The sequence below is a fragment of the Sinohyriopsis cumingii genome, chromosome 5 (assembly GCF_028554795.1).
Source record: "Sinohyriopsis cumingii isolate HCF-2022 chromosome 5, ASM2855479v2, whole genome shotgun sequence".
Classification (NCBI taxonomy): Eukaryota; Metazoa; Mollusca; class Bivalvia; order Unionida; family Unionidae; genus Sinohyriopsis; species Sinohyriopsis cumingii.
Genome location: NC_142965.1, coordinates 88,701,214 through 88,716,147, shown reverse-complemented (window position 1 = coordinate 88,716,147; position 14,934 = coordinate 88,701,214). Strand labels below are relative to the sequence as shown.

Here is a 14,934-nt window from a genome sequence, read left to right as displayed (position 1 = left end):
CACTTGATGAAAAACATTCGCGATGAAACATATTCACTATTCACTCGTTTCAAGCGAATTTCCAATATTGGATAGCTTTTAGGAAGCCAGGAGAAAGCACATTCAGGAACCAGACGTGATCACAGATAACGTTTATAGCTTACGATTATTAAACAAGAAACATGTGAAATTCTTTTTATTTGAAATAAAACGCAAACATATTAAGTTGTGCAGTCTTACTACTCATTTGTGTTTCCTTAGAGCTGTCAAAAATGAAAATGGCATGCAAGGACATTCAGAAATTTATGATACAAAAAGTTTTAAATTTTATATGCACACAGAAGCCAGCATCAGTTAAATGTTACGCCCTAGAGGCTTAAACTATATACAAGACAATGTAAAACCCAATATGCATTTAAGTTTCCAAACTATAAATGTAATCCCTAAATAATAATAGCAAAGAAAGTAAAAGAATATAAAATGACGTAATTCCTGCATTTCCTAAATGTACTATCAATTTCACAGTAATCTAGAAACGATCCAGTGGTATTAAGAATGAAGATTGTAAAGTGCTTACATGCTATCACCAATAAAGAAATACTGTTGTAATCTCTTAACGTTTTACTTCAAGGTAATCAAGTGAAAGTTGAATGTCACTAAAGTCATTGAATCATCCACGTAATGAAGCGAAATTAAATAAATATCCAATTGCTTGCATAATTTCACAATAGTTCCTCAAGGTAGAATTAATGTTTTCCACTCTGCATTTTCAACAAACAAAATACAGATAATTAAAATTTTCTCTCATGGTTCTTACAAACTTGACTTTGAAGAGTGAGAATACACTACTCTAATTCCCTTAATTTTTCTTAAATAGTCACCAAATGCGCATTAAATAATCAGATCTGGATCACTAGAAAAGATTTCCGAATATTTAAATTATTTTATTGTGAAATACCTTGGTCGTCAACTGTACGTTTATTTTTACTGTTTTTAATAATCAGTGGCTAGGGAAATCATCACATATCGACAATACAAATATACTTCCTAGATGACGCTATGTTGAGATGACATCCATTCAACTACTGTTTAGTGTACTTTGACCACATTTTTCGTTGACATGAACTTGGTAATAACCTTGATTTATGGATGAAGAAAATCCCTACATGTACTCTTTTAATTTTACTGGCCAGCCACAAATTGAAAAAGAGCAAATTCATATCCATAACATGAATAGCATTACAGCATGTTCGGTTACTTTGTCTTATTAACAATACGATGTATGTTATTATTCAAGTCTATCTATAGTTGGTAATTAATAATAATAATAATAATAATAATAATAATAATAATGAGGACTTTGTATAGCGCCTAATCTTTAGAAGCTCTAGGCGCTTTACAACATTAGACAACACCTATAAGATAAAAAAGCATATAATAATATTATTACAAAAACTAACACCATGAAATTAGAAAACCATTAAAAAATAAAAAACATGCTGAGAATATTTCAGGTAGGAAACATTATTAGGTCTTTAAGTTTGTTCTTGGAGTCGAAATAAGTGTGTTTTGAGAGCCCTCTTGAGTGTGATCATTGTGTCTTTGTGTCTAAGTTCAGTGGGCAATATATCCACGTTGCTAGGCCAAGGTATGCAAAAGAACGCGGTCCATATGACTTTGTTGTCATAGTGGGAATAATGAGTATACGATTGTCAGAAGACGAACGTAAGTATCTTGCTGGTGTGTACACATGGGTGAGGTCAGATATGTATGTTGGACTAGAGTCCGACAGTGAAACATAGCACAGAGAACAAATTTTGTGTTTGATTCTGGATCGAATGGATAGCCAGTGTAGGGTACAGAGCAGCGGGGAGGTGTGCTCTGATCGTGGTACTCTAAGTATGATCCGAGCAGCTGTGTTTTGAACTTTTTGAAGATTCTGGAGTAGATATTGAGATGAACCAGACAGAATTGAGTTACAATAGTCCAGTCTTGAAAGTACTAATGAACACACAAGTGTTTTAGTGGCATCAACTGAAAGATATTTGCGAATTGAGCTGATGCGTCTCAGCTCAAGATATGCAGCCTTGCATATGTTCATGACATGTTGGTGCAATGTGAGAGTACTGTCCAGAGTAACACCTAGGTTTCGTACTGATTGTGTAAATTTAATATTGGTTTTGCTGATATTTATTGTTTGAGGTAAAGGATGTGAATGAGAAAGTATTTGTGTTTTGATCAGAATGGCCTCAGTTTTATTATCATTCATCTGCAGCTTGTTACATGTCATCCATGATTTCACATCAGAAATGCACTTCTCTACACCTTGGATGGTAGCATCAACTTCAGTTGGTGGCTAGATTTGTATATTTGGGTGTCATCAACGTACAATTGGTGAGACACTGGATTATTATCTATGACACTTGAGAGCGACTGAGTGTACAGAATGAAGAGAACAGGTCCAAGAACAGACCATTGTGGAACACCACAACATAGATCAACTGGGCTGGAGTGTATTCCATTTGCAGATACATTGTATGTCCTGTTGACCAAGTAGGACTTGAACCACAGTAAGGCTGTATCATGAATGCCAAGTACATGCTGGAGACGGTGAAGTAATATATCATGGTCTATTGTGTCAAATGCTGCAGACAAATCTAGGAGGGTGAGGACTGTACCCTTTCCGCTATCCAACGCAGAGAGAATGTCATTAACTACTTTTAGAAGAGTAGTTTCAGTACTGTGGGAAGGGCGATATGCAGATTGTACATTGCTAAAAAGACTGTTTGAATTTAGATGAGATACAAGCTGGAATAGAACAACCTTTTCTAAGATTTTTGATATGTATGGGAGATTAGAAACTGGGCGGTAGTTCTTTAAATCGTTTTGGTCTAGTGTTGGTTTCTTCAGCAGAGGCTTTACAATGGCAGTTTTGAAAAATGATGGGAATTCCCCAGATGAGAGAGAGGTATTAATAACATCAGTTAGTGAAGGCAATACTGGATCTAAGCACTCCAGCAGCAGTGATGTTGGAATTGGATCAAGTTCACATGATTTTGGTGCACTCTTCATCACGATTGTACGTACGAAATCCTTAGAGACAGGTTCAAACGCTGCTAATGGTTGCTGCTCAAATTCTGTATGCCAACTGTATGGTGACGACGGGTCAATTGAAATTGTGGTGTCAAGCTTATCTCTCATGGTTTGTACTTTGTCATGGAAGAAATTTGAAAACATGTCCGGAAGGTCGACTGGAGAGAAGGTAGTTGGAAGTGGTGTAGATTTGTTCCTTGACATTAGCTTGTTAGTAATCTCGAAGAGCTCTTTGTAGCTGGAACTTTCCATGATCTTAGTAGCGTAGTGGGCTGATTTCGCTGCATGGACTATATTTGTGACATTCTTCTTAGCGATTTCATAGATTTGCTTATGAATAGTGAGTCTGGTGGAAAGCCAGAGCCTCTCAGCTTTACGGCGGTCTCTTTTAGCAGTGCGAAGCTGGTCCCTAGCACTGCTTTACCATGGAGAACACTTTTTAATTGATACTCTGCACTTGGTAGCTGGGGCATATTTGTCAAGTAATGAACGCAGACAGTTATCGAGTTGTTCTGCGGTAGGAGGTAAGCAAGTTGTTAGGTTAGCTTTGATGTCGTACATTAGTTTGGTTCTATTTATCATACGGAGGTTTCTCTTAGTAGCAGATAAAGGTGGAGGGTTAGGGACTGATACGTCAAGATGGCATATAATGCAGAGATGATCTGATGCAAGGTCATGGGATACCAGGGAGGACCGTAACATTAAGCCAAAGAATCATTTTTCTCATTAACTTTCTTTGAATTTTTGTACTATTGTTCTTTAAATTTAACAAGTCGCTTTTTGATTGATGCCGTAAACAATAGCACAAAACCTAATATTCTCATAAAAACCACGATCAATAGCATTATATTTGTGTACAGTTCATGTCATGATATTTACAAAATAGTATATACCGAACACTTATGTAGAAACGGTTAACGATTGATAAAAGCAGTAGTTAGTTGATTTTAATCAAACCAAAACTGAAAGCAATGTTATTCTAGCATAATCTGGAAGCAGTTATCCCCGAACTAAAATTTATAAATGAATTGATCTCTTTTGTTAAGTTCCACAAACATCCTGGCGTAACTTTCAGTTGTCTAGAAAATTATACCCACCATATGGATACTATATTTATGTATAATTTGTTAGCCAGAGATTAAAGCGAACATTAATAATAATTTTGTTTTACTTGTTCCAAACATATATAAAAGATAAAAACGCTTAAAGAAATTACGAAGTATTCGGAAGTTGACTTCACAATTATTTTGCAGCTAATTTTGATTTTAATCAGCAAAATACATGTTTTATGAATTCTTAGGAACTGTATTCATATTGGTTTTATGTACTAATGCCCAAATTCTGCCACGATGATAATTTTATCATTAATTCATTAATGTATTAACCCACAACCCCTCCTCTCTCTTTCTCAACCATCTTGCCTAGAATAGTAGTAGGAACTACTTTGCAAACAAACCATGTCCACTTTTTTAGTAGAATACTTAGTTTTTGTTTGGTGAACTAAACAAGCTGTTTCCTCCATTTGGCAGTAGAGGTGATCAAGTTAGCTATGTGGATGAGTTCACTGACTTACAAACGAATCTTTCAAACAAGGAAACCAATGAACGTGGTATTAGCAATGTCAAGAACAAACGTGAGAGACGCAGGAATTGAAAATACCATTATGATCATTGAAACAGGTATTTAGGGAAAACATTCATAACACTTTGCAAAAAGAATGGTTCAGAATATGACCAGTGCCCTATAGGGCAACATAAATACCATAGAAAACGATATTGGTACCAAGGCCTACTGCATGCCTATCAGAGATGTACCATTTCACAAGCCAGTAAAAACACTAAATCCAAGGTAAAATTGCAATTGAAGGTTTTGTAAATAAACTAAGAATATCAGATCCCATGAACCAAGACGAAGAAGAAATATTATTAATGCTGGCTAAATAAACTGTCACACCACAGTTGTTTTACAATTTTCCACTTTTAACAACTTTTATCAAATGGTAGGCTTGCGATATAGTTCATGCAGGTCATAGCTGGGATCCATCCAACATCGGGCATGGAAGTGACATGACAATAAACTGGTCATAAGAATGGTAATAATTATACTTACATTCATTCATCTTAAATTTCCTCAAAGCGTACGTTCTTAGCAAATCCAAATGACATGGCTCATGTCATGGTAGATATGATCCACACAAACATTGTACAGTAATTTCGATTTCATTTCCAACTGGAATCACATTCTCCTTACTGCGCTGAGTTGACTCAATACATACAATCGGTCATAAATAAAAACGCAAAATTGAATTGGATCAACATAAAAACAGGCTCCATCCACTCCAGACCAACTGGAAAAGTTTTCGTCAATGCGCATTCATTCAAAATATGAGCGCGAGACGGACTTCAAAGGTTCGCTGTGCGGAGCTATATGCGCATTCATATTGGTACTGTGAATTAACGAATCTACTGTTGTGTATTTATTTTGAATTAAATGACTTTGTTCCTGGTTGTCGTTTCCGTTATTATTAAGCATCAGATAGGAAAACGAAATGGGTATATAATAGAATGTTTACATCATTTGTATGGGAAAATACGCACTCGTTTTCACTGACTAATACTTCAGTCTCACAGGTCATGCAGTATTTCTGAGAAAAAAACTCTTTCATATGTTACCATAAATATGCAGTAGTATATATATATATATATATATATATATATATATATATATATATATATATATATATATATACACGCACACACAAAGCATATTTTCTTTTCCTATGTTAATACTGGATATATTTCACTGTGTGATCGTCTGATACCAATCCACCAGTTAAAATATATAGATTTTGGTACTCAAAGATGATCAACAGTAACGTAGGACAAGAAAAGTTTCTTTTTAATATATACCAAGCTTCCTCCAGAATCGATGTTTAGAGGATTACACTCCTTTGTGCAGAACAATACGCTACCACCCACCCCATTTTCTTAAATTTACCTTTCATAGCTTGAACATATAAATATACTTGACTTAAAACAGCGGTGGGATTGGCGTGACCTAATCTCTGGCAGTAAAACAATTTTTTTTTTCATTTTGTGCGCTAGATGATTCTAGCTGAAACCAATGGAAGTTCGATTCATTATTGCATCACAGCTGGTTTGTCGTTGCTGTCAAGTATTTACATAGAAATAACGCCAGAGAAGCGAACGTTGTCTGCTGTGATTTCTTCATCAAGTAATAACTTATATGATTATAATGTAAGGCAGTTACGATTTACTTGTTTTAATCCACAAACTACTCGTTTTTGTTGCTGCAGGTACAACATTTGTTTGAACAAACAATCAAGCCTCTCGTGGCATTATGGGAAAACTGATATTTTCACATGTGAAAATGTAGGAATCAAAAAATTCGAAAATTAATTCGCCTACCAGTGTATATAATTCACACTTACTAATAAAAATAATATATCTTATTTTAAAACATTTTTATCGTGTAAAAATAGAATCAAATATCACGTTGTGGTTATTGTATTAGCATCATAACGACCTCTACTTTGTGAAAGTGATACAGATCTGCTTGGTATGTATGTTCGTGTATCCAGAATGTAGACTGGTGTACCTGATATTAAAATCGTCATCCTCTCCTCCCCATCCAAAGTAAACATTGGAGAAGCCGTTGACTTGTGTGTACTGACTATCTGTTAAGGCAATGACCCCACTCACGTATGAACCGTACGGTAAACTGGGAACAGAAGAAAACACATAAATATGGAATAAGCAACAGTGTTGGAAATAATAAAAGAAAGAAAATCTTTGAATTAAAACCGTATTCCATACTTGATTATACGACGTCATGGATATGAGGTTTCAAAATCCAATTGCCTTTCTTGGACATAGTTTCAATAATAGCTAGATAACTACCAATTTTAAGAAATGTTAATGTTCCACGAAGCGATTTAGGAGGAAATATGCTAACGAACATTCGGAAACTAACATAATATCCAGGACGGTTAAACGTGTGGGAAAATATACAGCCACTTCATGGCTGTGTAAGAAACATACCGAAATAATTACCATCAAGGAGCAACCGACGACAGGCGTTCTACTAACCCAGACTTGGGCGATACAATGTATCGTTGTCCACATCAGCGAGGATGAGATAATTTAGTGTATTCCATATAGATTCATAAGTGAACTGTCATCTAATTTAGTGAAGTCTTATTGGAAAAATAATTAGTTTCATTTCGTGAAGATTTAATAGAAACATAATAGCTGAGCCTGTTTATAAACAGATAGGTTTCACTGGAAAGCTTGCGATCCGGATCCTTCGTTTCGCGAAAAGCTCTAAATTAAAATCACGCGCGCGTTATAGTTCCAGCCTGTAGTTCATAGGTCATATTCCCTAAAGTGCAACTATTACCCGTAATGATATGTATAGGGAAATTGATGCAAACATATCAGGATAAGAACGAAATTGCTCATCTCCAAATGAAAGAAATAAGACACTTAAAACTGATTAAGTCACCTTGGTACCCTTCTACGAGAAAATGTTGAAATTAGTGTGAAATCTCTGAAAACTCAGTTGGTTAAATCTGGATAAAACACCCTCGTACAAGAACATTCTAACCTCTGAATTGTGCACTGAGTACATGTAAATATAAACTCACTAGTTTTTAGAACACACTTATTGTTCAAGGGAGATAAATAATATGGTTGCAATATTATAAGTTTTCGTGTTAGTAGTTGATGTCTTACAAGGTATTTGACAAATGATATATACTTAAATAAACCGCATACATTTCGAAAAGTCGCGTAGACAAGAACAGAATTAGAAAGTTTACAAAGCTTCTAACAAAGAGGCACCCCATCGTCTAAAGTTGGTAACTAAAACTGATGATTAAAATGTACACTTCTTGGTCGGAAAAATGGATCCTCGGTCATTTAAAAACAAATAAATGAACTAATATTAATAGTACAGATAACCTATTAGAATCCCCACAAATAATTTATCGTTCGGAAGAACTAATCGAAAGGATGTCTTATTAAAAGCATGAAACAGACAGTACTTTAATTTTTTTATGCAGACAACAAGAACAAAAAACGCGGCGTTTGACTAAAATGCATGAAGAGTGATACATGGTTTGGTATGCACGAAGAACAAAGCACAAAGTTTCATAACGTAGCATATACAGATTCTGTAATTCGACTTGGGTGGTAAGTGATGTTGTTCCGACGTAGATGTATCTGACTCAACGAGAAGAATGGCAAAATTTGATACATTCTGAAAACTTCTATAGATTTGAAGAGATTTAAAAAATGTCTGAAACTCTCGGAGCAAATATTCCGATATCGATGGACGTTCTGTTTGCCTGTTTAAAACGCTTAATAAAATTTTTTGGAGAGTACCATATTTTCTGGCTATTTTTCTTCCTCTTTTAATATCTTTATCCTTTTATACTGTTCTTAATTGTTGACGAATATCTGTATTTATCATATGTTTACCTTAATAATTAAATATAAAAGTACACCTTCTTATATAGATTTCAATCAATTATGGTGACACATTAAACAGTACAGATTTCATGAAAGGAAATTATGATTAACGAAGGACTTGTCTACATATTTAGACAAACGATCTAGAAATTGAATTCCCTGCAGAAATGGCAATGTTAGTCACCTGCTTTTCTTTAGGCAGATAATTCTGATGTGTAATGATAAGATAAGAACAACAATGGATACAAAACATCTTAAGAATTATAGATGTCTTTTGAATGTACGTCGGAGCTGGAAAGTTGAGGCGAAATCGGTGATGACAAGGACGATGATTGTGGAGAAATGTTCAGTCAGAGAGAGTCAATAAAGGTAAACATAGATCAGAAAAGGGAATTTACACTAACAATATCAAGAAGTATCTAAAAATGAGAAGAATGAGATAATTTTAAATTTACTTAAAGAAAATAAATTTACTGTGATGCGCTCTGTATGACGAAATACGTAACATAAAGGCATGCATGGAGAAAGAAAACTAACACTTCAGAAATTAAACAAAGATTCAGTGTATCACTGATTGGAAATGTTTCTACAGCATTGAATGACAGATAAAATGGTGATTAAACGGGTTTTCACAGTAGAACCTACTATTATCAGCAAGTTGAACAATAATATTGACATGATATTTTATTATATCAGTGACAGAAATGAAAAGAAGACTAAAGGCATGAAAAATATTTAACATTTTGAAATGTATATGAAAATGTCTAAAAGGGATTAGCTTTATAAGGTTATAATAAAGTAGTGTTTTTCAATAGGCATAATTTCAAAAACGTCTGTACAAACAACCTCAGTTTGTACGTAACCAACTCCAATTTAATAGCTGGGCAGCCAAATATGCATCTAATAAACTTAATACAGCTTGCAAGTGACAGAACTATTAAAGGCACAGATATAAATAAAAAGATTCGAGAAAATAGACAAAGAAGAGTTTAGGTACACTGGAATTGTTCAGAAAGAACTTAATTGCTGTATATGCTGTAATTCAAGCCTAATAGAAAGAGTAGATAGCATATCTAACATGATAATATAAACAACCAATCGAACAGACAATACTCACAGGGGCAGATGTCCGGAGAGTGACGTGACATTGTCATACGAAAAATAAATTTCTAATATATTATAATATTTTCGGATCGAAGATAGAACAAATGCATAGAGGTGTGAATAATTAAATCCAACAAAACGACGAGAAAATTAAAATGGCCATAAATGAATTAGTCAATTAAAACTATGATATAGAAAATATCTGCTTCCAGCACGCTAAGTTTGCTCCCTATCCATTGTGTAATCGGTTAATGATGACTATTAAACTGGACATTGCTTTATTTTACGATTACATCTGTCGTTTATGATGCTCAGGAAATTATTCTAAACAATTAATTTCTATTTGGTTGCTACTGTTTTAAGTACACGTATAAAGCACGATGTTTTCTTACGGATAAACGAATGTAAAAAAACTCAAAGCATGATCGTCTCGAGTGACTAATTTTAAAACGACAATGCAATCAATCAGACAGAGACAGAATGGAGACAATGTTTGAATTATCGCGATCATCTGTCCATAGTTTAGTGCAATATGACTAACGATAGACCGTGATTATTATACGATTAGGTGATCAAACAATCAAACTAGCAAGTCTACATTTTAGTAGAATTAGTCATTGTGCGATATTAGTATTGTCAAAGAACAAGAGATACAAGCATGTTATTAATGATTTTAGAAAAAGTACACATTCTTCTTCTTTTTCTCCTTTCTTTCTGCGTTTAGGTTTGGAAGTCTTCTATAACGTGAAAGTAAGCAAAGAAAACGATTTTTGAAGTGAATCATACATTTCCAAGCAAACTAAAAGGAACCATTCCAGATATCCAGCTGATAACGTTTATTAATTACCGTAAGAATTATGTGCTGCTTTGTTTATCTGATGTTATACAAAATCATTTTTGTACACCTTGTGTAAATTCATCTGCTTTTAATTTTCTCTCTCTCTCTCTCTCTCTCTCTCTCTCTCTCTCTCTCTCTATATATATATATATATATATATATATATATATATATATATATATATATATAACTCTTTTATTCAATTATTGTCAAAACATTTCATTGTATATTTCAAATTCTGAATATATATTTAAGTTAGGAAATTTCGGAATGTATGAAGCTACGGACGTTTAACAATATCAAGCGGCTATCTTTAACCTTTCAGCATTGTGAGATAATGCGGTAGACGCATATCTGCATAATATTGGATAACTGTACAGTCCCTGGAAGGAGCATCTTTAGATATGAGATGCACCTTACAGTCTCTCTGACAGTTTTCAATACCATTCCGACACCAAACTGCTAATGCTGTTGCATCAAATTTTTACCGTGAAATATGTTGGCAGAATCACTTCAATAACACTGTATGTACAATGTAATCTGAGATATTAGGTGCAACACGGTTTCACGGGCTCAGTAATCTTAAGTAAATGTCAACTCATATCCTTGTCACCGATTTCATACTAGACTACCAAAGTTTATGGTCAATCCAATTTTCTGTGAAGCTGGAAATAACGAATTGACCTAAGAGCACTAGTGGACGCACATGATATGGATGCTAATTTATTTATGAACTGTCCTTGTAAAATTTTCACATTTATCTGGTTCCTTTTAATATCTTTTTTGTCGTGAAATATCTTTCAAAACATTCTTTGGAACAAGAAGATATAATTACAAACTTTATTTTAATCATTTAACAATATTTGTTCCTTTTTAAATTTCTGACAACAAAATGTTCATTGATCCAGGATCCAAGATTGTCAGCTACATACTACTGCTAAAAAGGGAGCTATGGTTGTAATAGTATAAACAATAGACTAAGATGTACCTCGATTGGCCATTACTTTTATTGTTAAAACAATTTCTTTGTGAGCTATACATTGAAGCAAAAGCGATTTATGACATGAACTCGAATGTCTTGTTTGCGATTCAGAAGTATAGATTGGTTTAGGGATGTTATCGTATAGTGTTTTAACCAGATGATGGATTCATAATCGTCCACCTCCATGCTATATCACATATTGTACCATTCGTATATTTTAGAATTTGACACCACCTCACCCCCATCCCCAGCATAACGATACAATGGGCATAATGAAAAGAAATTATATTGAATTGTGGACTCCATGCTTATTAACACACTATCAAAACAGTATTTTTTAACTGTAGCGCCTTATAATGATGGTAAGTAATGGGAGAACACAAAGACTGATGTTATCACAATATACCTTACACTTCAAAAATATGCAAAATAATAACAAGAGCTACCCATATTCATTGTCCCCTGTGCGAAACTTTGTGCTGCCTGTCACAAGATGTCTCGGTTGGCTTCCACATCTGTATAGATTTTTGTCGTTCATCATTAACGCATCAACGTCATGAATTATGAAGCAAGAAAAGTCACCAGTTTCCTTCGCAAATAAGACCCCTATGTTTGCCAGTAGACCCCTATTAAACTGTGTTGGAAGTGCCTAAAAGGATGACAAAACACAGAAGATTTGATCATTTAAAAGCACTTGCATTAATCTGTCTGAAAACAAGACATATTAAAATTAGGGTAACAAATTAGAATAAAACATATGCAACTCTGAATGTACAACAATTGGAAAACATTTTTGATATAGATTTGCCAAAAACATTTGTTCATTCATTCTTTCATATATTCGAAATTGGTTATCGCCATTAATATAGTGCAAACATGTCATAATTCACAGACACAGAAAGAGAGGTAGAGATAGACGGAGAGAGACAGAGACGCAGACTACTGCATGAAGGTTTAGTGAGTCATTCACGTCATTGTTGGGTTATGTTTATGAAATGGCGCAAAACAATCAAGTTTTAATTCAATATTGATGGCATCATAGTAAAGAAATGATAAAATGTGTTACATCTATTATTGTATGTGTTTACCATTTCTATAACAAATATTCGATACTCCAGCTGCTGTCGTTGAAGAATATTGTGTAGGTGTCTTGTCAAAATATCCAGATGTTCCTCTCGGTCCCTGTACGGTATGATAATCGCGGTTCTCTCCCTTGCTACACAATCATCAGGAATGTACCTTCCCCCATACTCAACACGTCTAAGGCTGTTGTCATTGTTAACACTTTCTATGATGTTCTCAGCATTTATTGTAAGTTTTCCGACTGAAATGAATCAGAAACAGATCAAATCAATAATTCAAACTATCATTCAATGCATCCTCTCTCTCTCTCTCTCTCTCTCTCTCTCTCTCTCTCTCTGAGCCTATTTCGAGCATAATTCGTTATCATTCCAATATCTCTCTTAGCAGGAAATCAATTACGTTTTCGGTCAATGGTTCGCCAGATAAACAATTGATCGTCATAATATAAACATGTTGACATCAAGGTTTTTAGTTCCATTTTTACTTAGCATTTCAAAGTTATGTAATAATTGAATCTGTCATTCAATACATCTTCTCTCTCTCTTCTCTCTCTCTCTCTCTCTCTCTCTCTCTCTCTCTCTCTCTCTCTCTCTCTCTCTCTGAACCTTTTCCCAGCATACTTCTTTTAGCATTCCAATATCTCTCTTAGAAGGCAATCAATAACATTTTCGGTCATTGGTTCGCCAGTTTGATGTCTATACACGAAACACGACGTCACTGTTTTAAACAGTCCCACCTGGTTTTGCAGATCAGGTCATATCAGATGTCCAACTTCTTTGAGCCGAGGCGGTATTAAATACAGCGCAAAGGTTTAGATACAAAATTGATCGTCATGATATAAGCAGGTTCTCTTTATGAAACACATGCTGAAATTAAGGTTTTTAGCTCCATTGTTACTTACCATTTTAAAGTTATATCCTCAGATTGAAATCTTTGATTGTCTTTCTTATTACCTGGTTTTTAAGAAGTATGTTTCTCACAGAATTCTTAGGAGCCATAAAAGACTAATATGCACTCATCAAATCTTGAATTGCCTTATCTCTAATAACATCGTGAGGAGTTTCGCAAATGTAAGGAATTTTAAACTCCTATTCAGGTACAGAAGATGTTTTCACGTGTTATATCTTTCTTAAAACTAAGACGCCATTTTGCATCGTTTCTACGATCTTTATCTCTATGAAACAAAGATTGGAACTGTTTGAACGATCATAAGCAAGATAATATAAAATATGGATTTAAGATGGAATTTATAAACGTTTAGTAAAAATGTGGTTTGAACAATCGCACGCAGAATCAAATTTCAATCGAAATAACTCTCCCTCGCTAACTCTACTAGGAGTGTGTAGTCTGACCTGGAATTCGCGTTTAGCGGTGAAGCGGGCGCCCATGGTTCAAGGCACGTAGGATTAGTCTGCTGTTCTGGCATGCTGATGCATTGAACCAAATGGATCATATGCTGTGGGGTATTCTTCTCTGCACTGACGGCGTATGCTTCCGTTTTGAGATTGGCTAAATCTTTCTACAAAATGGAGACGGCATGAGAGGGTAGTAAACCGTTTCAAACATGCCACAGAAAGAACGTTTGGTTTTTAAATTTGTTTTCAACCACTGATTCGGATGGATCATATCAACATAACTGTACACACCTTTGTTCCAATATGCGTGTTAGATAACACATTTTTTGCAAATGATGATTGACTACACGTTGAAAATGTCATCCAGCAGCATAGCAAGGAAACGTGATTGAAATTAATTTCATGGCATTGAGATAAGGAACAATTAATGGATAAAATAAGGTACAATCAATGTATCAGAATATCCACAATTAATGTCTCAGACAATCCACAATTAATTTATCGGATAAGCACAATTGATATACCAGACAAGAAATAATTAATGTATCAGATAAGGCATAATTAATACATCAGACAAGACACAATTGTTGCACAATTAACGTATCAGATAAGGCACAATTGATGCATCAGATGCGATATGATAATCGCGGTTCTCTCCCTTGCTACACAATCATCAGGAATGTACCTTCCCCCATACTCAACACGTCTAAGGATGTTGTCATAGGTAACACTTTCTATAATGTTATCTACATGTATTGTAAGTTTTCCGACTGAAATGAATCAGAAACACATCAACTCAACAATTGAAACTGTCATTCAATACATCCTCTCTCTCTCTCTCTTCTCTCTCTCTCTCTCTCTGTTTCTCACTCTATCTCTCTCTCTGGACATATTCCGAGCATAATTTGTTTAGCATTCCAATATCTCTCCTAGCGGGATATCAATAACGTGTTCGGTCAATTGTTCGCCAGTTTCATGTCTATACACGAAACACGACGTCACTGTTTT

General features: G+C 34.6%; 1 protein-coding gene across 4 annotated transcripts in view; it reads right to left on the bottom strand.

Moving 5' to 3' along the window:
• The window catches only part of LOC149799706 (beta-1,4-galactosyltransferase 4-like), a 71,801-nt gene that overhangs the window by 33,601 nt on the left and 23,266 nt on the right, over positions 1-14,934 (bottom strand). For 3 of the 4 annotated variants that reach the window (XM_089959071.1, XM_089959073.1, XM_089959072.1), the window contains exons 3-5: positions 12,577-12,812; positions 11,935-12,137; positions 6,691-6,813 (exon numbers count right to left, since the gene is read on the bottom strand). In XM_089959071.1, the coding sequence (XP_089815197.1) occupies positions 6,691-6,813; positions 11,935-12,137; positions 12,577-12,812 (562 nt within the window). The remainder of the gene's footprint in view (positions 1-6,690; positions 6,814-11,934; positions 12,138-12,576; positions 12,813-14,934) is intronic. The other variant, XM_089959074.1, reaches the window with a different exon arrangement.